The sequence below is a fragment of the Oryctolagus cuniculus genome, chromosome 3 (genome assembly GCF_051225735.1).
Source record: "Oryctolagus cuniculus isolate XC-2025 breed Fujian yellow rabbit chromosome 3, ASM5122573v1, whole genome shotgun sequence".
In the NCBI taxonomy this organism is placed as follows: Eukaryota; Metazoa; Chordata; class Mammalia; order Lagomorpha; family Leporidae; genus Oryctolagus; species Oryctolagus cuniculus.
In genome coordinates, this window is record NC_142869.1 from 73,953,738 (window position 1) to 73,977,681 (window position 23,944).

At 37.3% G+C, this 23,944-nt stretch overlaps 1 protein-coding gene across 3 annotated transcripts in view; it reads right to left on the bottom strand.

Annotated features, from left to right (window-relative positions):
- Window positions 1-1,564: 1,564 nt before the first annotated feature.
- XIRP2 (xin actin binding repeat containing 2) overlaps window positions 1,565-23,944 on the bottom strand; it is a 78,157-nt gene continuing 55,777 nt past the window's right edge. For 2 of the 3 annotated variants that reach the window (XM_008258699.5, XM_008258698.5), the window contains exons 5-9: window positions 23,306-23,378; window positions 22,292-22,425; window positions 11,618-20,957; window positions 9,441-9,574; window positions 1,565-3,389 (exon numbers count right to left, since the gene is read on the bottom strand). In XM_008258699.5, the coding sequence (XP_008256921.3) occupies window positions 9,480-9,574; window positions 11,618-20,957; window positions 22,292-22,425; window positions 23,306-23,378 (9,642 nt within the window). In that variant the 3' untranslated portion in view covers window positions 1,565-3,389; window positions 9,441-9,479. The remainder of the gene's footprint in view (window positions 3,390-9,440; window positions 9,575-11,617; window positions 20,958-22,291; window positions 22,426-23,305; window positions 23,379-23,944) is intronic. The other variant, XM_017342905.4, reaches the window with a different exon arrangement.

Below are 23,944 nucleotides of genomic sequence, written 5' to 3' on the forward strand. Positions count from 1 at the left end.
AGTGATAGAGAGAGACAGAGAGAAGGGTCTTCCTTCTGTTGGTTTACCCCCCAAATGGCTGTTATAGCTGGCGATCTAAAGTCAGGAGCCAGGTGCTTCCTCCCGGTCTCCCCTGTGGGTGCAGGGGCCCAAGCACCTGGGCCATCCTCCACTGCCTTCCTGGGCCACAGCAGAGAGCTGGACTGGAAGAGGAGCAACCGGGACTAGAACCTGGCGCCCACATGGGATGCTGGCATCGCAGGTGGAGGATTAACCAAGTGAGCCACGGCACCGGCCCCGTAAATAAATTTTTAAAAGAAAGCACAAATCTCAAATATCTAATAAATAAATAAACCATGAAGAGCAATGCAAATGCAGTAATTAAATTTCAAAAATAAAACCTTGATGATGTAGTTGCATTGGTTGCCATTTTTTTTTGGCAAACTTTCACATTATTCAACTAAATTGGGTAAAAAGTATGTGTTACAAACTGAATGTGTCTCCAAAAACTCCTGTGTTGAAGCCCTAACTCCCAGTATGACTGTATTTGGAAATGTGGCCTTTAAAGATGTAAGTAAAGTGAAATGGTGTCCTATGGATGGTGCCTAATCCAACAGTTCTGGTGTGTTTGTAAAAAGCCGAAGATATCAGGGACATGAGTGCACAGAGGAACACCACACAGGGACCACAAGGAGAAGGCAGCATCTGCAAGTCAAAGAGAGTGACTTCAGGGGAAACCAACCCTGCCTGCTCACTGACCTTGGCTTCTGAGCTTCTAGAATTTTGAGAAAAGAAATTTTTGTTGCTTAAGTCACTCAGAAATCTTTGTGAACTAACATAATGTATGTCATAGATATCTATTGAGAAAATATTAGCAAAAGGGAATTTATTAAACTTTATAAAGAGAAGTAGCTTTTAACACAGCATTTTGGTTTCATAATTATAGAAAGTCAATGGTTTGTGTTTATGTGGGAGAATATGGAAGAAGGCTTGTTTCATATATGTGTAGTCCAAATTTACGCAAAGTCACTCATTTATGTTCATGTTATCTTTTCCCTTGGATCATCAAATGTATTTGAGAAAAGGCAAAAGCAGCAGAAAATTCAGAAGCCTAATATTTAAAAGGTATGATTCCATGACAGAAAAAGTTCATATTTGTCAAATATGATTAGCAAAAAAGCCTGACAAACTGTTATAATTTTTATAGGTGTTGCATGATAAAAAGCCATAAAAACATAGTGTGAATAAATTATTTGACTAACTTAAGACTTTCTAGTTGCTTGATTCCTGAGTATGGAGTTTACATTATTCTGGAAAAATACAGTTTTTCACTACATGTTTATTGATGTATCTCATGATAGTTTAATACAGGTTATTATTTAAAGAATTGTAAGAACTTAAATTTTAAAATATAGAGCCAAAAAAGAGAATGATAATTTTGTATTTTCTAATGTTAGTGTGGCTTCTGTTTTATTTTATTTTTTCCAAGATTGTGTGTCTTTTTGCATGCTCCAAGGCAAATACTTTGTAAATCATGGAAACCATAATACCCAGGAGAACGGTTGGAAAAAAAGTTGCAGAACAATTTTAGTTTCTACCCCAAAGGATTCAATTTTATTTCAGCAAAAATCATGGAGAAGGTATAACAAGTGACAGGCACAGTGCCATTTGACAGCATAACATCAACTTATTTTTTCATCTCTGCGTTCCATTCAGAATAAAAGTATTTTCAGATGAATTATGAAAAAATACAAACTGTAATACAAGACCTGTCTCCAGAAAGACATGAGATTTTTGAATGTCATGTTTACAATAAGTTCACCTCAAGGTTATTAAAATGCCTGAAACCTTATTTCAAGAACCCATACCTCTCCGTCCCAGAATGAGGACTGAAGTGGCCAGAGAGGCTTCACTCAGTGTCACTGTAGCACCTGTTCCTTTTAATCTGCTCCTCCACCGTGAGTTGTTCAGCCTGGACCTCCGCTCTGGGGCAGGAAGAGCCAGCCATGCACTCGCGGCTCAGAGCATGTGAACTTGTGTTTCCGTGACTGTGGGCTTCTCCCTCAGGTTCACCATGCCATTGTTTGCTGTCTTTTTCAAATTCTCTTACATACAAACATGGGACATTTTCAATGTGATCTACAGAATCTATTAAATCACACTTAAAAATCTGCTCATTTTTCTTGGAAAAAGCAGTGATTTTCACAGTGTTAGAAAAGAAAAAGTGTAACTTTTTGTGATTTAAGTGATTTCCTTTCATGTTTAAGAGATGTGTATCAGGAGAGACCACTGAACAGTTCTCCTTTACTATCAAACCCTCCTCAGGGCCTGGATTTGGAGTAGACTGCACAGGACTGCCAGCAGTAGCTCTGTCAGTCTGTCTTTTGAGAGCCATAGCTAGTGCATTCCTTGAATAAATCTTTTCAGATTCAAATATACCAAGTAACTCTGAAATTCTAGATGTGTTTTTGAACTTTTCAATTTGATATTCACTTGCAGCATAGTTTGCTTCACTTGACAGTGGTAATAGATTAGGAAATTCTAAAATAGATGTGTTCTGCCTGCAATTATTCAGACCTGAGACTGCTACATAATTGTTATTATTATTCTTATTCAAATTCTCTTTACAGTTTTCTGGTACCACCTCATCATTAGTGTTAGTAACCTGTAAAACATCTGCACCATCAGGTTCATTAATTTTTTCATTTTTCTCCTCTTCAGCACTCTGCACAACCACATTATTGTTGCCATTAAGATCCATTTCACTTTTCCTTTTATTTGTATCTTCATCCTCATTCAGCTTATCTTGCACATTCTTGCCTCCTTCCTTGTCATCTTTGCTTCCTTCGTACATTTTCATTTCTTTCATTCCTAAAACCTCCTCTTTCTGACACATATGGGCAGACAGCCGATGCGGGTGCAGAAGAGAGAGCTTATCTTGTCCCTGTTCTTTCTTTTCTGGAGTTCCAATCTGTTCTGTCTGCAATTCACTTGCACATTCAGGGGGCACAGGGATTGTCACGTCAGGTGGCCATTTGGGTTTATTCATTTTGAGCTCTTCTTCAAGGGGGAAGGTTTTCTTAGGCATCTCCCTGGAAGGAGGCCAAATTACTTTTAATTTTCCTCTCTTTCCTAATTTTTTCAAATCACCTCTTTGTGCTTCACTGTTACCAGCATCCGAATGTCTATTAAGGTCTCCGAGTACGAAGGTGCGTGCTGCAGTGTTTCTGTACATATTCTGTCCTTCACCGGAAATAAAGTTCTCTGAGCTGCTTTGATGTTTGCAGTTCCATCGATCTTTATGCTGTTTGTGTCCAAAACCTTCATCATAATTTCCTTTAGACTTGAAAAGTTGTTTAAAATGAGGTTTACAATATATTTGTCCATGAAGTGATGCATAATTTCCCAAACTGCCAAAAAAAAAAAAAAACCACAACACTTAGCATTCTGCATACTTATTGTAAATAGGGAATTAGAAAATTAATTATTTCCACGAGTCAGAGACTAAGTAAAAATTAAGTTGCTATCAATGGAATTGACTTTATTAAATATTCCTGTTAGATTATAGTTATCACCACTAGCCCACCTATGTCTTACAGTATTTAGAATTTCATGTTATATGTCAATTATTGATACAATAGAAAATGTACATGTAGTTATGGATGGTGTAAAGTAACAGAAAAAACCTGTGCTAAGTCAATGATTCATTATGAGAGGTTACAATTTTCAATTAATCCTCAACAGTGTATAGACATATATACACACAAATAAGTTATTTGAACTTCCTTTACAACTGCATTTTAAATGAGCAGAAAGTTTGCTTGTCAGCCCTCTCTGGTGAGATCATCAAACAAGAGTGCCTGTTAAAATGAAAATCAAATTTTGTCAGAGACAGCAGCATAATTTTTGAATTTCTCTGAATCTACACATAAAAGCAGACATATCAACTAGATGGTAAAACTGGAAGCCCCTGAGTGACATTTACAAGAAAATTGAATGCAAGGTAGTCAACAATGCCAGAACCACCAGTAGAAATAAGACCAGAGTGACAGTCTCATCTGCATGGATGATACCAAGGGGATCAAGGAAGGAGTCTGACAGACAAGAAAAATAAGAAACCACAAAGTAACCAATTTTCCCTGGAAAGCATTGCATGCCAGTCAGAGAACAGCGCTGACAGCCAGTAAGTGCAAGTGCCCTGTGGTAAGAGAGATGAACAAGGATGGTAAATTCTCAACCCTGACCCTCTGGAGTTACTTTTTAGAAAAGAAACTCAAATTGAGAGAAAAAAAATGTGGGAGTGGGATCAAAACTGGGCAGGACAATGACAATATATGTGAAAAAGAAAGCTCCAACCAGTATACAGAGAAACCAAACCAGGATATTCCGAGTCTGGAACCTTATATTTTAAACCAGTGTATGGAAACTAGAAGAGGTAGTGCTGTGAAGTTAGAAATACCATCCTGAATCTCATTTCCTTATAAGGTTTGGAAAAATATATTTCTTACACAACTCAGAAACAGAAACATATCAAGGTAAAACCTTACACAAAGGTTTTATTATAAAAAATTATACAAAGGTTTATTATAAAAAATAAAAGTGAGGGATAGTAGCCTGCAGACAATGAACACTTGCCATAAAAACATGCTGTAAAAATAAATAAAAAATTTTAATGTACTGTTTCAAAATGAGCAAAAAGACATAAAAATATGACAAAAAACCTGAAATAACAACATAAATCAGAATTAGAAAAAACTCATAAATGAGATGACAGAAATCAAGAAAAAAACAATTATATAAGAAAAATCTTTCTCAGGAATACAATATAAACTAAAATATACAAAAGACCAAAGAAACACAATGGAGAGCGTCTTATGTAGAGAAAAAAGAATATAAAATAAAATTTTAAACAGCCAAAAAGAAATGAAGAGCCAAAATAATCTGAGAGAGACATATAATAAAGATAAGACACAAAGCAAAAATTCCCCAATTCATAGAAATTTCTTAAAATAAACCTAAAATAATGAAACAGATTAAATATTAAAAAGCTACAATTCACAGAAACTTTCTTGAAAAAAAAGTGTAGAACAACAAAATGAAAGAGCACACTGGGTAATTGGTATTATTGACACAGAACAATCAATGACCAAAAAACTATTCTATTATAATCACTATGCTTAAAATAAAAATAAAGGAAAAATATTATAATATATCTTAATCTTAAAATTGTATAATAAAAAGAAAATTTAATTATTGTCAGATGATTCCAACACTTTATGACAGAAGAAAATGAAATCATGCGTTTAAGGTCCTCCAAGTAAGAAAAGGAAGCCAACGATTTTAATAACAGTCAAACCAAATTTCCATTGTAAAGGTCACAGAGAAATTGTTATCAGCATGTGAGAACTCAGGTAAGATTGTTTCAATGAAACTTTTCTGAACACGCTACTAAAAAACAAGTTTTAGTAACCAGAATTAATACAGAAACATCAAGTCAGGATTAGTGATGGCATTAATAGCTTGCTACCTGCAAACTAAGAGAAAACCAGGACACTGAGGAAGATAATATGGTACGCTGTGGCTGTATGATCTGATACTTAAGATTATCTATGTATTCATCTACCTCCCTGCCCACATATGTACTTATGCATCCTTCCATCCATAGATAGTATAGCGATGTAAAAAAAAAAAATAGGTGATTTGTGAAGGGAAATGTAATTTTTAATGTTTTTTTTAATTTTAATTTTTTTATTTTTGACAGGCAGAGTGGACAGTGAGAGAGAAACAGAGAGAAAGGTCTTCCTTTACCGTTGGTTCACCCTCCAATGGCCGCTGCGGCCGGTGCTGATCCGAAGCCGGGAACCAGGTGCTTCTGCTGGTCTCCCATGGACTTGGGCCATCCTCCACTGCACTCCTGGGCCACAGCAGAGAGCTGGACTGGAAGAGGAGCAACTGGGACAGAATCCAGCACCCTGACCGGGATTAGAAACCAGTGTGCCGGCGCCGCAAGGCGGAAGATTAGCCTATTGAGCCGTGGCGCTGGCCTAATGTTTTGATATATTAGTAGCGCTAGTAGTTTTGCTATTCCAAGATGGTTATGTAAATGAATATATGTGATATCCCAATTCTGTTACTTCCTTTGTCTTTGAGAGCCAGGAGTTCTGAAGTTGAAGAATGGGGATAAATACATAGTAGAGAATAGGCTAAGTAGAAGCAATGCAGTTCTGCATTTGATTTGGAAATATCACGATGAATTTATAATATATTTCGTATGTAAATATTTTCTAGTTCTTCCTACTAAAAATAGCTTAGAAACAATGGCTAACCTAGTAGAATTAACATCAGGATTGTTCTCTTGAAATACCTTTTCTCAATGAAAGAAACCAGATCATTGAGAAATTACTGATTACAGGTCTGGGGCAGGAAGTGTACAGGATAGTCTGAAACATCTGATCCTATCAAATAATGAGGAAGCTCACAGTGATTCCTAGAGTCAGGACAAAATGACTCAGGAGACAAATAGGTGCTCCTAGGCCAGGAAGAGGGCAATTTGGGCTTGAATAATGATGATAATTGCTTTAGAATGAAACCAATCCAATATGCTCAAATCCAAGGGTCTGTAAAGAATTTTCCTTTTAAAATTACATCCAGGGAATGACAAAGAACATTCCATCATGTTATTAAATTAATAACCAATACATTGGCAAAATGGTAAATAATTATTTTGACTTTCCTCAGCTAACTGGATCACAATGCTAGTACTTAGTAGCTAAGAGGAAGTATATCTTTGTCAGAGTATTCTAAGAAGTAAAAAAGAAATTAGAGCATTAAACTATCAACATTTTATAAATATCAATGAATGAATATAGCTGTTAAACCTCAACATTTTCTAAGATCCCCAAAGGAGAGACAATCAGATGTTATCTATCTTCTCGTGAAAGGTGAAAGATGTAAAACCTAACTGTAATCCAGAATTTAAGTTCGACTGACAGTTTGTAGGAAGTACAGAGGAGAAAGGATTATGTTGAACTGCTTGAGTGTGCAACCAGTAATTCCAGACCAGAAACTATACAGGTCAAATGTCATGGACTCATCACAAATAAACTGTAAAGGATGAAAGGAATAAAAGAGAAACCTATGGGTGCAAAAAGACTTAAATACATATCAAAGCTTTCAAAACTAAAGTATCATGTCTTAGAAAGCACATTTGGATAACAAAACTATAAAAGTACAAGTGAGAAATTATTAAGAAAAACACTGTATGTTCTTAGGATAGTAGTAGCTTTTGGAGTGATCAATAAAGTTGTATTTCCTGACCTTGGTAGTAGTACAAAGTGGTTTTTAAAATAGTTTATTGAGGTATACATTTGGTTTGTTTGATTGTCTATGTTTTTGTTTTTGATACAATATGCATTTTTTAAAGAATCAGTCATTGAATAAATATTTTTGGATCCTTATCATATGTTAGCCTGTATTATACATTAGCCAGGCAAACATAAACTTAATTTCTATAGTTAGGTGGAGCTACAATAGGTTATGTGAGGAATGGGTGAAGCACAGGGGATATTGAAGGAGAAAATGAGGACTCCTAACACATATCGGTGGCAAAGCAAGCAAGCTTTTTAATTCTGATTTTAAATGAGTGGGTCTGAGCCTAGTAGAGAGCTGGGGAATGGCACAGTACTCTTCAACAAGTAGAAATATAATATCAGCTGAATGTGTGAGAAAAATAATGTTTCTGAGTAACTGAAAGTTGTTTGCATGAAAAGTAACAATCAAGTGTGTTGAAATAGGGATGCCAGAAGTTTAGATAGGGGAGCTATGGGCAGATTCAGAATTGCCTTTTAAGTCATGTTAGAGTGTTATGTTTTGGGGGGTAGGGTAGGGAAGGAAGTCTTTATATGCTTTAAGAAAGGAAGTGACCTCAGATTTTCATTTTAGAGAGATCATTTTTGTTACATCATGGAGTATAGCATTGGGACACTTTTTTGTGGTAATGGTAATAAGAAACAATAGAAGTAGAGAAATCAACTGGCTAGAAAGGTTGTTCCATTAGCCCAGGTGAGAGGTTATTCTTGCTTGAAGAATACCTGGGTTATAGAAATGGAGAGAAGTACACAGCTCAAGAAATATTAATGGAACAGAAATTATAAGCCTTGGAACTAGGGAATGAAGAAGACAAAGGAGTCAAAGTTAATTTCATGCTTTGGTCATTGAGTTAATGTCGTTTACTAAGATGACAGCATACTCATACAATCAAAGAATGGATTTTTGTGGAGAAGAAAGTAGGGTGTAATGACTTGGCTTTACTTGGGAAGAGATATTCTAGCTAATGAGATATAAGCATCTGATACACAAAGGGGAGACTGTGCCTACTGGTACTGACATCAGATTGGGGCTATTGGGATAGACTGCCCACATGATGATGACTGAGGTTATTGGAGAGCATTTGGTTCACCAGATAGAATAGAAATCGTAAGAAAAAATTCCCGTAACGGGATTCTGTGGAATGCTAACATCCTGGTGATGAACAGAGAAAGAGTCACCCACACAAGTGCCTGAGAAAGAACACCCAGAAGATAGGGGAAAACTGCTATATTCTGTAGTCAAGGAAACTAAGGGAAAAAATGTTGCAATGAGAGGCGTTTGACATTGTCAATTAAAGTTAGGAAGCCTGAGAGATGCACATTAGATTTAGCAAAAAAAAAAAAAAAAAAAAAAAAAAAAAAATCCATTTCAGCATCTTAGACTAGTTATACCCAATGAATGTCAGATTCATTTAAATGTGTTTAAGATTTTTGAAAAATGAATGCATTTGTAAGTGCTAATAGGATGCTTCATTTGCTACAGAGAATAAACAGTGTTTTTTTTTTCTCTGTGCTGTCACTGATATATTCTAAGGTCTGTTTTTGTTGGCTTTTTTGTTTGTTTACTCATATAGTCTAGCCCTAATCTACCACCTGTTTTGGTGTATGAAATTTCACTGGAACATAGACCCATTTCATTTCAGTCACATTCATTTACTTAGTTATATATATATAGTGGAAACTGAGGACCAAAAACACAGTATGGGCTGTAGAGTCAAAAATGTTTACTATGTGGGCCTTAACAGAAAAAGTTTGGAAAATCTCGATTTACAGTCTCAACTTCTAGATAAAGAACTGATTTAAAAATTCTTACTTACACAATAGGACTCAGTTTTTCTCATCCATATTATATCCATATTTGCATAAAAAGGACCTTTCTGGATTTGATTGGGAAAACAAAATTCCAGAAAGGATAAAGTTTGTAGCCATCCCCATCCTTATCCCCAGCAATACGTAACAGAACATGGGCTCATCTCACTGTTAACCACTGACAACAGTGAGATATGGAACCATCTTTGTCTTTTCCTAGAGACATGTTACCCAGACACTGCAGCCTTTATGAATATTTGTGCCACAGACCACAAGGCATTTTACCTCAGTTTACTGTTGCAATGGTGGCATCGGAAGCAGGACTTATGAAAACTCTGTTGGTCTGCTACTAGGCACTCCATTGGATAAACGGTCTTTTGACAAAGTGTACAAACTTCCTTGTCTTGGAGCAGCAGCTTCTAAAAAATAAAAATATACAAAAGCTCATATAGTATTGTTTAATAACTTTGTGATAACATAATGTAACATAACTGACAACCACTTATCAACAGGCTGCTGTTCTTATATGCTCTTCTGGACATGGGCTAATTCTATCTTTAGGTCTAGGGCAGTTTTTATGATTAGCAGTGCTCTAGTACTTCTATTTACACATTGTACAAGTTGAACTCTGTTATTTAAGGAAATACACATGAGTAAAATAAGTTCATTAACTAATTTTGTATAACTATAAGTAATCACTGACTCGTATGGGGTCTTGGGAGAACTTAGCGATCTAGGTGACTGAACTTCCCTACACATGAAGGTGTATACCTAACTTGGTCCAAAGTCTTGTTTTTAAAAGCATTCTGGATGGATTTTTCTATTTACATATCTTTTTAGACAGTGGACATTGCATGAGTTTAATATTTTCTTGATGATTTAGGTTTGATTTTATGACACTAATTCTTAATTAACATAAAGAGACTCCTGAATGCATTGAAATGTTCAGGGCTATTTGTTCTCATCTTAAATGATTTTAGGTATTAGAGCAATCTGGATTCTCATGGCTGCTTTTTGTCATTTTCTATTCTTCTCTTGCTCTAAAGTGCCCATGATCCCTTCCTTTTGCTTTCATGTTAGAGTTAGCCATATGAAAGTAGTGGTTGTACTATTAACCAATGCTTTTGCAACAGTTAGAAATTGGCACAGAACTTTCACTTTGGTGTTGTTTGTGATCCTCACAATGATACTCCAAGAATAACTCAACTTTCACACAAGTATAAGAGCTTGTGTCGGGTTCTTTATACAAATACTCATATACAATTTAGCACCTTGATGCTCTGTCTGGGGTTCGGAGGACTCCCTTACTTATTTGGCTCTAATAGGCAACACATTCTTATATTTAACATCAGTTTCTTCATATTTCCCATTTGTTTGATACAGCATACCAGAAACTGAGCATCTGAAATTAATTAGACAGCTTTGCCTAATTACGCCCGAAGCGAGTACATTAAGAAACCACATTAACCTGATAAACTAGACACATATGTTGCAAATATGATAGTGGCATAATTATTAGTTTACAGCAGTTTTTATTTTTAAGCTTGCTATTTCTTTAAATCTGTATAAAAGAATGGGTAACACTAATGATGCACATTAATTATGTCAAATCCTTTTAATATGAAACCTCATTATTGTAAAAGTAGGGAAAATATAAAGAAATGACCTGTTTCCTGATGTTGAAAAAAACATGTACTAAGCTCAAATGACTTAAACTCCCTCATTCTGAATATGATCAAAGGTTTAAAATCTATTATCCATGTTCATCAGTGAATACAGCCAACTGAGTTTTCATTTGGGAGTTCTTCTCATAAAGGTGAAAATGTGGCATCAGATAAAGCCAACTCTAAGCTCAAAAACAGCAACTAAATATATAAAATGGCTAATTCTGCATCTACACTTTTGTTAGAGATACAGATCAATAAAAATCCTTAAAGCACATATGAAATGTGCAAACTGTTTCTTGGATTATTTCCAGGCTGCACTGAATTCAATGCAAAGACCACTTATGCCTGGCAGTTAAAAGTATGTCAATATTAGGTCAAGGCATGTTATCTAACATCATCTAAAAATTGAATGAAATAATATCTTAATAAGAAATAGTAATAAATGCTACGTTCTATAGTTATTAACAAATACATAGTAGTATGTAATTATTAACATTGCTATAAATTGCAATTATTAATACATTTGATGTTTTATCAAAAATCTTATTTACCTTGACCAATATAGGTCTCAATCATCCATATAATAGTATTAGTTATTCTCAAACAGTGCAGGAGAATCATACTGGATGTTTTTGTTAATGACAAAGTAGCAAAAGCAAGCATAGTCAACACACAGGGGAAGCTGTTAACTGCTTTGTTATTTCCAGGCCATTTTGAAACTGCAAATCATCTTGGCCACAGAACTCATGCCTTTAAATGGGTTAATCTTCTTTCACACTTCGCGAGCTCATTTACCACTTAGAAATGCGGATTCCTCTTGGAAGGTGGTTCTCATTTCAGTTGCAGAAGCATCAGAGCTTGCATATCCCAGGCTTTCGAAAACTCTTTCACTCTCCTGCCATGTCTTTTGAAAATTCCTTCTGAGTTCTTTCGGTGAATCAGAGATATCTAAAATATGTCCAGCGATGACATCTTCATAAGTTGGTGGGGCATGTTTGAAGTCAAGGCCAGATCTGGTAGCTTCTGAGCTATGGGATGATGACGTGGTTGTCTTTGACCCAACAACGTGACTCTCAAATGAATCTATGCCTGAGAAATGTTCACTGAGAGACCTTGTTTCAGAGCTCACCCTGGGCTGCTTAACAGGAATTTTTTCTTGCAGCTCTCCAGGATGTTTACAAGAAAAGTCTGTAAAATTAGTGTTTCCTAAAGATGTTAATCCAAATTCCTCTTTACAAAATGTTCGGCTTTCTTGTTTTACATTACGGTTTGCTTCTCCATTTGCATAAACTCTTCTGTTTGACTTTGCTTCAAAAACTGGGCCATCCTCAAATTCCCTGAACCATCTGTTTATTTCATTTTCATGATCATTCACGAATTTTTCAGCCATCTGAACAGATCGCTTGGCTGCTTCGTATCTCTGCCTGTGCTCTGGCACGCGAGGTGCTGCGACCTTGCGGATGATTTCGACCGCATCGTAACTCTCAGTTTCTGGCACGACGCAGTTAGTAGAATTTAATCCATCTTTGTGAACGTAAGTTGCTCTTTTCTCTACTTTCCTAACTTCCTCTTGAGCTTCCATAGATTCTCTGAAGGAACTACCAGCAACATGATTTACGCTTACAGGTATGGTGATTGTAGGTGGAGAGTCTCTACCACGTGTGTCTATCTTAATTTGGCGACGAAGTGTTGCAGGAGACATGATGATCTCAGACCTTTTCTCCACAATTGGAACTGGGGTTACTGATGCACGTGGGACGGTGCCTTTGGATAACTTTGCAGTGGTATCTTTGAGTTTGACAAGTTGTTCTGAGCGACTCCTGGGTGGAGAAGGGGACATGTCTGCGCTGGGAGTGCTACATGTTTGCAATATAGGCCTTCCTGGTGAGGGTTCAACAAAACTGTCCGCTTTAGGGGACTGAGAAAGCTCATCTGTAGTAGAAGGTACGGTCCGTCGGGCAGTAGACTCAATCGTTATAAAAGTAGGTGATTGTGGGCGTGTTTTTAAAGAGGGAGGAGACATCTTGCTGTCATCCCATCTACTTTCCTGATGGGTTTTTACATGGCTTTGAGCAAGTACTTCATGATGAGTTGCTGTTTCATGGTGTGCTGCTGCTTCTACAATTTTATTTTCTTTCTGCTCAGTATATTTATCATAGTGGCCATAAGCATTAGACACTTTTGATGTTGCCTCATTAAGACTAGTAGGCTTATTTTCCTGTTTCCCCATTTTGGAGGATATCATGGCTGCTTGAATTACGTTTTCACAGGACACAAGCATATCTTCCGCTTGAGTCTTAATGTATGCTATCTCTTCCTTGATTTTTTCTATATTGTTCTCCATTGCAATGCAAACTCCATTTTCTCTTTTTTCTTCACTTATCAGCCATCCTGGAACAATACGTAACAGTGCTTGAAATGCTTTCAGGTCATTTTTATTTGGCTCTGCTTCAAACTCTTTTACTCTAGACAAAATCTGCTGTAATTCTTCACGCTTTCTCAAGAATTCCAATATATTTACAGCACATTTTCCATCATCGTGCTGGGATTCTTTCACAGAAGAAAATAAAGATTTGTTCTGTGTAACCTCTTCCTTTGAATCTTTAGCGTCAGAGAAGACTTCTTTCTGTTGAATGCCCTTGACTCCAAGGCATTTTTTTCCCTGCAGACTATTACTTGGCTGGAACAATTTTTCATGTTCAACTTTACTTTCAGAAGTCTGTATCTCTGTTTGCTGAAAATCTTGAGTCTGTGAATCAAAATGTGCTTCAATCACCTTCTGCTTGACTACCTTTGGTGCTGACTCATCCTTCAAATGTTCTTGTTGTCTTTCAACTATGAATCTCTCTTCTTTTGCACCAATCATTGAGGGCCCCTGGCTTTTCCTTTCACTTGCCATAAGCTTCCCTCTCTCGGACATCCTAAATTCTGTTTGTTTTTCATGATTCATCTGGAGTTTCCTTTCATTTCCCTTCTCTTCAGCTTCTGTAGACACTGGTAGTGTTACCTTTTTTTCTTTCTTAGGTAATTGGTCATATTTTTCAGCCGTGGATTGCTTACTACTGTATTTGGCACTTGCTTCCAATTTCTTGGTTTCCTGATACTGTTGTTTGGTAATGGTCTGGACATCGACGTGTGATTGCTTTTTGTGACTTTCATATCTGTGTTCAGTTTCATTTAATGTATGATCTATGCTGGGGAGCTTGATGGTTTTAACTTTGAAAGCTGGGGAAACTGGTTGGCTTTGGAGCAAGGGCAACTGCTCCAGATATTTCTTCTGTTGTGTTTGTTGTATACTACATTCTTGCTGACTCTGTTTAGTTTCACAAGCTGATGTAGATTGTATTATGTCCCTGGAGCTCTGCAAAGTTTCCTTCCTCATGTTATCTTTGGCTTCTGAGGATGCTAGAGCATGTTGGAGCCTCTTGTCAGCCACTGTCACTGTTGATGTTGTAGAGAGCTGTTTATTAGAATCCACTTCAAGGACTTGAGCACTACTTTGAGAGTCTGGGCTTGGTTGAAGCACAGTGAGCTCTGAAAACATTCCAGATAGCGGAACCTCCTCATTTGTTTTTTGTAATGGCATTTCTTTTTCTAACTTTGATACATTATGACTTTGACTTTCTCTTTTGACTATGTTGTAGCAAGAACTCTCTTGTTTCTGTTTCTCAAGCTCTTCTCTTTGCTGTCTGTACTTTTCTTCAGCAATCATTAGAGGTGTCTTAAATTTTCTCATATAAGGTTTTGGACTTTGCTGTCCTGAATTTGCTGGAAATGAATGTGATTTTCTGAGAGGAGCTGCTTGCTTTTCTCTGGGTGATGAAGTTTCTGGAACTATCTGAGAGGGAGACTTTACAGAGTCAATAGATAATTGTTTTCTTTGATCAAGGCTTCCTTTGAATGTGTCCTGCTTTGTCTCTGTGCATTCACTGCTGGTTGCCATCATGCCTCTTCTCTGATCCTTTGTGGAAGCAATATTAAATTCCATATCAGATAGGGAATTTTCCAATTCCACTTTTTGAGAAAGAAGGTTCTTTTTATCATCTATTCCCTTGAAAAATTTGGGTTTGGGTAATGTGGGAGGTGGAATACGTGCTCCTGATTTTCTTGTTGTGATTTTAGCCTGAGAGTGAGTTTGCTGAGAGCCTGATGCTTCTTTTAAGGAACATTCATGTATGAAAGCTTCATTGTGCTTTTGTGGAACAGAAGAGGAAGGCTGTGCTGATTTCTGAGATGATGCTGGAGAAAGGGGAGGTGGTGGAAATGTTGATAGAGATTCTACTTCAGGTTTCTCCTCTACTGGTGGTGGAGGAAGAGGGAGGCCTGGGAAGTTTTCAAATTCAGCCTTTATCTTCTCTGTGCATAGTGATGGCGGAAACACATTTTTTTTAGGCAACATCATTAAAGGAGGTGGAGGAGGAAGGGGAAATTCTATTTCAGATGATGCATTGGAAGGTGGAGGAGGAGGTGGAGATGGAGGTGGAAGAGAACACTCACTTTCTTTCCCATCGTTCTCCAGGTTAAAGTTGCTTGGATTAAAGGACCTTTCCATTGCCATTTTCAACTCTGCAGAAGTATTTGTTTTCATTAGAAAGTCCTCTTTTTTCAGGTGAACATCAGTCCTTTGATTTTTGTCATTGACCTTAAATTTATTATGGCTTTTTTCAAAGACTTTCATTTTAGTTACACTGGATAGGTCTTGATTTACAGGCAAAGGTTGAATGTTCATGTTGTTTGTCTTTATATCCTCATTAGAATATTGCATTTCTTGCTTTATCGAGGTTTGCTTCTGAAAGTCCTCTGTAACTTTGTAAGTGTCTCCAACTGGCATGCTGACTGGATGGTACTGAGTGGGACTGGGCGTGGAGCTTTGTGTACATGGTGGTAATTGAATGGTTTTGTTCTTTTTAGCACTCTTTACATGGAAAGTCTCGGTCTTCTGGTGGTCATTCCTCAGTCCACATGTTTGAGTCTGCTGCTTTCCAACTATTTTGTCAATAGATTGGGTGGAGTTGAACACGTTGTCCTCTTTCAGCTCTCTCAGTCTCCTTGATTCCTCAGACTTTTTATTTTTCTTTGCTGACACAGTTGAAGTTAATTGTCTGCTCAAATGCTCCTCTCTCAGATGTTCTTCTCTTGTGTTATCAGTCCAGACATCCATTCGGTCCCCTGATTGTAACACATTTTCAATAGCTTCGTGGCTGGAATTAGACAGTCTTCTAAGGCTTTTCTCAAGAGCATCATTGTTTTGTTCGCGATCTATGACAATCTTTACAGTGCCTTTGGGGGCTTTTGGCAGATTGACCTTGGTTCTTTCTTCAGATTGACTGGGAGCCTCTGCTTTTCCTTCCCACCTGGCTGCTGGCTCAAAAGGTCCTGGCCTTGGCTGGAGAATACATTTTTGGTCCCTCTGGGCAGCTTTCAGATGAATGCTTGTTTTCTGCTCTTCTGAGGACCCTACTGTCACAGCTTGGGCTTCTTTGTTTGCAAATTCTTTATCTACCTCTTTGAAACCTCTTTGTGCTTCTTTCAGAGATCTTAATGATGTTTCAAGGTCGTCTCTGATAAGTTCTTTTTTCATGATTTCTGTCCTTGTGTTTGTAGCCCTTTCAAGACGCTCAATAGTTTGCTCAATATCATCAGGGATGGTAGCAGGCTGTTTTGATTCTTTCCACTGGTGGCTTGATGTTTTAAATGACTTGAGTGTGGTCAACATGTCACCTTTAGTAATTTCTTCTTTTTTAGCCGCTATTTGCTGATTTATGGCCTGGCTGAGGGAATTTAGGGTTGATTTTAAATCCCCTTTTACAGTTTCTTCTTTGGTTGTCTTATAAGATGCACTCTGAGGCTCTGTCATAAAAACCTTAGCTGTATTATGTACATCTCCTGGGATGATGTCAGTTTCATTAACAGTACGTTCAACCTGAGATTGCCTTTTCTTTAGTAACAATTTTGTGCCCTCAACATCACCACCAATTATTTCTTTCTCTCCTTCTTTCCTAGGTGTTAATGTTTCATTTGACCCTGTCTGCAGTTGTCTGAGATAATCCAAAGCTCCAGTTTCTATGCATGTTGTGAAAAACTGCACATTTCCTCTCTCAGAGGCATCGATTTTAGCCTTTTCAGGTATTTTATTGTTTGATGTGGAAGACAACAAATTGTGAATGGTTCGCCTTACATCACCTCCTATTACTTCTTCCCGCTCAATTGTGTCACCAGCATTTTCATGAAGAAGACAATAGATAGTCATGTTAACATCTCCTCTTTCATCTTCCTGGATTAAAATGCCCTTCTTCACAGATTTTTCCTCTGAGAACAGGCTTTTTATTGCTTGCTGTACATCACCCCGCACTACCTCTTCTTTATCAGCATGAAATTCAGTGGATCTGTTTAATAGTTGAGTTTTAGTCAAGTTGACATTTCCCTTCTCTTCTTCACTCACCAAAATCTCTCTCTTCGTGCAGTCTCTTCTGGAAAGTAAGTTCATCATTATACTATTGAGGTCAACCTTGATAATTTCTTCTTTTTGTATCTCAGGTGATGCTTGGTTCATTAGCTTGTATTTTGCCATTCGCACATCTCCAATTTCATCAGCTTCGATAATGATTCCAGGAGACTCAATAACTTTCTGAGAGTAGAGATCTTCTAATGTTTCCTTAATGCTCTTGCCAATAATTTCTACCTTTTCTATTCTGCTGTCATTAAATTCATCAATGGGTGTTGTTTCAAAGAGCCACGTGGTTGTCTTAACATCTGAAGAAATGATTTCTTCCTTGGTAATATTTGTCATGCTTTCATCTGCTTCCTTAATAGCATCCAAAGTTTTATTTTCAAAAAGCCATACTGCCTGCCTAACATCACCTTTCTGCACATCTTCCTGGGTCACTGTCTTGATGTTTTCATATTCTGACCCTTCTCCTCTCAGTTCATCTATGGTATGAGTTTCAAATAACCAAGTAGATGTTTTAACATTGCCTTTTTGTATTTCATTGACACTTACTGTTCTTACATAATTCTTCTTATCAGAATCTTCAGACTCAAAGAATTGTTTACTTGTCTTTACATTGCCACCTTGAATATAGTCAACTGTTGGAATAACATTACGCGATCCTTCTGAAATCTTGTCTAGTGGCTGAGTTTCAAATCTATATCTGACAGAACTAACATCTCCCTTCTGAATGTCTTCCTGTGTCACTGATTTAATAACATACACAGTTTCTGACTCGTTAATTGAGTCTAATGGTTTTGTTTCAAAAAGCCACCTTGTTCCTCGTACATCTCCATGAATTACCTCTTCCTTTTTAACTGTTGTAACTTCATGGTAGCACCCCTGTTGATCTTGAATTGCATAGAGGGGCTGCGTTTCAAAGAGCATCCTGTAGCTTTTTACGTCACCTTTTATGATTTCTTCAGTAATGGTTTTCTTGCTGCTCATATGATCAGCTTCTTCTTTAATCTCATCTAATGAAAATGTCTCAAAAATAAAACACCTCTTCCTTACATCCCCACCTTGTATGTCTGTCACTGTCTTCACTAACTCATCACATTCTTGGCTTTCTTTTATCATATCAATTGGTTGGTTTTCAAAAAGCCATCTACAGTTTAAAACATTGCCTTTCTGAATATCTTCCGTTTTTAGAGTTTTGATCTTTTTCAAAACTTCTGCTGAACTGGAGCTTATAGAATCTAGGGATTGATTTTCAAATTTATACCTCATGCTGGACACATCTCCAGCTTGGATATCCATTTCCACAGGCTTGCTTTCCTTCCCTTCTTCTCCTTGAATGCTATCCAAATTTTCTGTCTCAAAGAGAAAACACGCTGTACGAACATCCCCACCTTGGATCTCCTCCTGTTTTACAGTTTGCAATTTGACTACTGCTTCAGAGTCATCTTTTATGCTATCAAGTGGCTGAGTTTCAAAGATCCAAGTATAGCTTTTGACATCTCCTTTATGAATTTCTTCACTGCCAGTCGTTAGTGAAACTTTTTCATAAAGAGATTCCATTGGCTGGGTTTCAAATAGCCATTTACAGGTTTTGACATCTCCCTTAACAATATCTGTATCTTGTTTAGTAGTACTTTCTATTTCTTCCACATTGCTGAAATATTTAATTGCATCAAGAGGTTGTGTTTCAAACAACCATTTAGCGGATTTCACATTTCCAGTCTGTATTTCTTGAGCAGATATTCCTCTAATTATCTGATATTTATGAAGGCTTTCATCAAACTGGTCAATGGGTCTTGTTTCAAAAAGCCACCTACAGCTTCTTACATCACCTCTTAGGATTTCCTCTTGCTGGACTGTTTTTACTTGATGATATTTTCCAAGGTGGTCTTGTATGGCGTACAGTGGCATTGTTTCAAAGAGGGATTTATTTAACTCTACAGCACCTCTTGTGACCCCTTCCACTTCTATTTTGTGGGATGCCTCAAACTTAATTAGATTATTTGATTCAAAGACATGTGTGTAATTCCTTACATCTCCTTTGTCAATTTCTTCAAGTTTCACTGTTCGTGTGTACTCTTTTTTATCTTCTCTAATCTCTTCCAGAGGTTGGGTCTCAAAAATCCATTTCTGATGTCTGACATCCCCTTTTTCTTCTTCAGAGGCAATGATTTTTTGAAGCTTTCCAACATCAGGACTATCTTTCAGAGCTTCTATTGGAACTGTTTCAAACAGATGCCTAGTGGCTTGGACATCACCCCCTATGATCTCCTCAGGCGGCAGAGGATATGCATCAGGAGCTTCTTTTAGAGTGTCTAATGGCTGTGTTTCAAACATCCAGCACTTTCTGGAGACATCTGTACCTATTATTGTTTCCCTTTCAGTGATGACCTCTTCTGATTCTTTGATCTTCTCCAAAGGTTGGGTTTCAAATAACCACTTTGCCCTACTGACCCCACCTTTCACATTTTCTTCCATGGATATGCCCCTGACAACTTTAATTTCTGTAATATCCTTGTTAATTGTGTCCAAGGGCTGTGTTTCAAACATCCAGCGTGCTGTTCTCACATCCCCCTTTTCAATATCTTCTCTGTGAACAGTTTTTATTTCTAGCATTTGACCTAAACCATCTCTAATAACATACAGCGGCTGAGTTTCAAAGCATTTTATACTTCTCTTAACATTGTCCTTAATTTCTTTGAGCTCAGATCTGAGTTGTAGTAAGTGAACCTCATCCACTGAATGAAGCTGTCCAAGTTGATCCAGATGTTGAGTTTCAAACATGTATCTCACAGTCTTGACATCCCCTCCAGTTATGTCCTTAACGACAGTTTCTACTGATTCTTCTTGACTTTGATGCATTTTATTCATTGAATCTAATGGCCTTGTTTCAAACATCCATCGGGCTGTGCGGACATCTCCTCTGGCCAGCTCAGGGATTTTCTCAGCATTTTCTTCGGTACCAGAAGAATGAACCCCCAGTGCATCAATGGGTTGAGTTTCAAACATCCATGTGGTATATTTCACATCACCACCAGCAATGATTTCTTGATTGGCAATGCCCTTGGAAATGTTACCTTCATCTGGAGACCCACTGTTGATGGAATCTAATGGCTGGTTCTCAAAGATCGATCTCATAGACTGTACCTCCCCTTTCAGAATTTCATCCCACTGTAAGTATTCTCTTTCTGAACTCAGATCTTTTTGCGAACTGTCATTTGTATTTTCAAAAACATACCGGGCTTGTTGCACATCTGCTGAAACTGAGCTCCCTGAGTTCATTTGACTAGAAACAATCTCAGAAACCTCACTGATATAATCTTTCTCTAAGTTTTTTCTTAGCTCAGGGTGGATGTGTTTGTATAAACGATTTAATTCATACAAATTTCTTTGCTTGGAATACAAATCTTTGGGCATGGGCAGTCTTCTAGGAGGGCTGGGAAATTCAGGGGACTGGGAAAATGCTGCCTCTATTGGAGTTTGAAGTACATCAGGTGGGGGAGGAGGGAATTCTTCCTTCTGTCCCAAAGGTGTGGCATTAACTTGTGCTAGAGTTGAGGAAGTGACACTGTGATCACTATATCTTGTGGTTGATGTTTCCTTCCTCTGGCTGTTGGAAGTGCAAGAAGCAGAAGAGGTACCCACAACTGATGATGGCCTGAAAGTCTCTTCATATTCACTTTCAATCTTTGAAGGAGAGAAAATCAAATCTTACAAAGTACAGTAATGGCAGCTTTACTTCAATCAGGGTCCTGCTATAACCTCCTCTTAGTGAAAAATAGGTGATATACTCTCTTGATTTTTTAAAAAATTCATTTATTTATTTATTTGAAAGTCAGAGTTACAGAGAGACAGGGAGAGATAGAGAGATAAAGAGGGATCTTCCATTTGCTGGTTCACTCCCCAAATGACCACAATGGCCGAAGCCAGGAGTCAGAGCATCTTTTGGGTCCCCACATGGGTGCAGGGTCCCAAGGACTTGGGCCATCTTCCACTACTTTCCCAATTGCATTAGTAGAGAGCTGGATCAGAAGTGGAGCAGCTGAGACTTGAACCAGTGCCCATATAGGATGCTGGAGTTGCGGGTGGAGGCGTTACCTGCTTTGCTACAGCACTGACCTGATATACTCCCTTTAAAGACCTTCTCAGCATGGCTACTCTGCGCTTTGAATTCCTGAAGATGTACCTGGGAGGCAACAGATGATGGTCTAAGTATGTGGGCCCCTGTCACCACATGGGAGACTCAGATGGAGTTCCTGGCCCCTTGCTTTGGCCTGGCCCAGCTCTGGCTGTTCTGAGTTTTTAGGGAATAAATCTGAAGATGGAGGATTGATCTTTCTCTTTCCCTCTCCCTCTCCTTCTTTCTCTCTCTTTCTGTCTCTACTTGACTGGCTGTTGTGTGCATTTTGGGAATGAATCAGCAGATAGAAGATTTCTTTCTCTGTCTCTTCTTCTCTACCCTCCAAAAAAATAAATAAGTGTTTTTTAAAAAAAGCTAAAAAAAGCCTACTCATGATAAATATTCAATGTTTGTTGCTATCTTTTGTATAATCCATTTTTACTTTTAAAATTGTATTCCGTCTTAGCATTTTAACAATTACACATATTCTTCATTTCCCCCCTATACTTAATATGCTATGCAGAGAAATCTAGAGGGGAATAATAAAAAAATCTTAAAGTGCTTTTGAAGGTTGTTTTGTTTTCCTTGGAATTTTAAACAGAACAGAATAAGCATCTGACATTTAAAATTGACTTAATTACTTTATCTAATGTTAGGCATTAGACTTTAGGGCATATATAATTTTTTTTTTGTCTTTCCTCATTTGCTTTAGTGAGAAAAGTTTTTATTCTTCCTCTTCTTTCCTGTAGATCAACCTACTGCTTAAGGAAGTGAGTCGGTGCTGGTTCAGGATTTTTTTTTTTTCTGAAAAACCACCTCATATATTCAATAATTTGAAGATACTTTGCATTGAAACCTGGTTTTATGCTTAATATGTTTCTGTTTATAGAAATTAACTTACTTTAATCTTCTTGGCTGGGGTTATTGTTACTTTGTCGGAATAAAGGACATTTTCCTGGGCAGACTTTTCAAATTGCTCTTTTAAAAATTTCATTGATACCTTTGGAATCTCTTCATCTTCAGGTGTGTCAATGACTGCAAACAAAAAAGAAAACCAGGGACTATGTTAGTGATGTTTGAGAAGAAATTATAATACTGTTGGGGGAATTCTCATAATAGAAGTTAAGTGAAAAGAAGCATGCAAATTTATACTGAAGGCATAATTTCACTATATAACGTAGACTACAGCAAGACATACAGGAAGAAACAAGTTGGTTGTACCTATGTGAGACTATTTTCCAATTTTTCTACAGGAATGTTCTACTTCTATGCACAGGAAATAATAATAAGTTGTATAAAACAAACAAAACATATTACTGGAAGGCCTTTTTTTTTTTTTTTAAAAGCAATTAGACCAAAAAAAAGGATACTGTCAAGTAATGGTTTGGTCACAGTTATCTTAAATTTTCCCTTTAGGTCTTCAGAGTAGAAAAATCTTTCCCTCTACTCTAGGTTATGACAAACTGGGACTTTCCAAGTGAAAACTTGTACAAATTTGACTAAGTCTAACCACCTCTTATCTGTTCGGTAGAAAATTGGCCTAAATGGTGCTTAACCGTGTTCTCAAAATTAATTTAATCTAGATAATTCTGCTGTGGGGGAGCTTATTAAAGATCAAGTTTTAATCTAGGTCCTGAGGCATAGAGGAATTCAGAAGTGGCTAGTTTATCACCTTCTAGGCTTGAGGATGAATATTTCATAGGGGTGATTCACTACAAACTTTTAGAACAGCATTGAGGCTGTTACCACAGGCATCATATCATTATTCATAGAAACACCACCTTTCTCCATTTTAAGTCCATGAGTCACACGTACTGAAGTGACTCATTGGGAAAACTGCTTTGGAAGCCATCTATTTAAACTCAGACACATAAATAGGAGAAAGATACATTAGGGACGATAATACCAGACTTACCTGTTTCTTGAACATACTGATGCAACTGAGAAGCTTGGCTTATTTCCTCAGTGTGTTTTTCAAGATGAGAGGCCTGTGTTTAAAGACAATTTTTTTAAAAAGTATTTCTTTAATATCATCTGTTTCAAACTGCAAATAATATTCTTTATTTTATAGTGATTTTCATCTAAAACCTCAGTTTTAGATGAGCAATCCTATTTTTAGGGTGCTCATATTATTTTTAAAAGGATTCCAAGAAAAAAAAACAGAGGATTCCAACTTAAATCATGGACATTTGGTGAAATGGTTAAGATTCTACTGGGGACAACCTCATCCTATATCAGAGTGCTTGGCTTCAAGTATTAACTCTGTTTCCTATTCTAGATTTCTGCTATGTGTGGCAGCAGATGATGCATCAGGTACTTTGGTCTCTACTGCCTACGCAGAAGACCTGGATTGAGTTCCTGCTTGCAGCTGTGGTGAGGAGTAAACCAGTGGATGGAAGATCTCTCTCTCTCTCTCTCTCTCTCTCTCCTCTGTCACTGCCTTCAGGTAAATAAAACTTTTTTCCAAAAAGTTTGTGGAAAACGAAAGTAAAGATACGTTTTTTTATTTAAAAGGATTTCTAACATGAAAGTATGGAAAGTTCTGGAAAAGAAA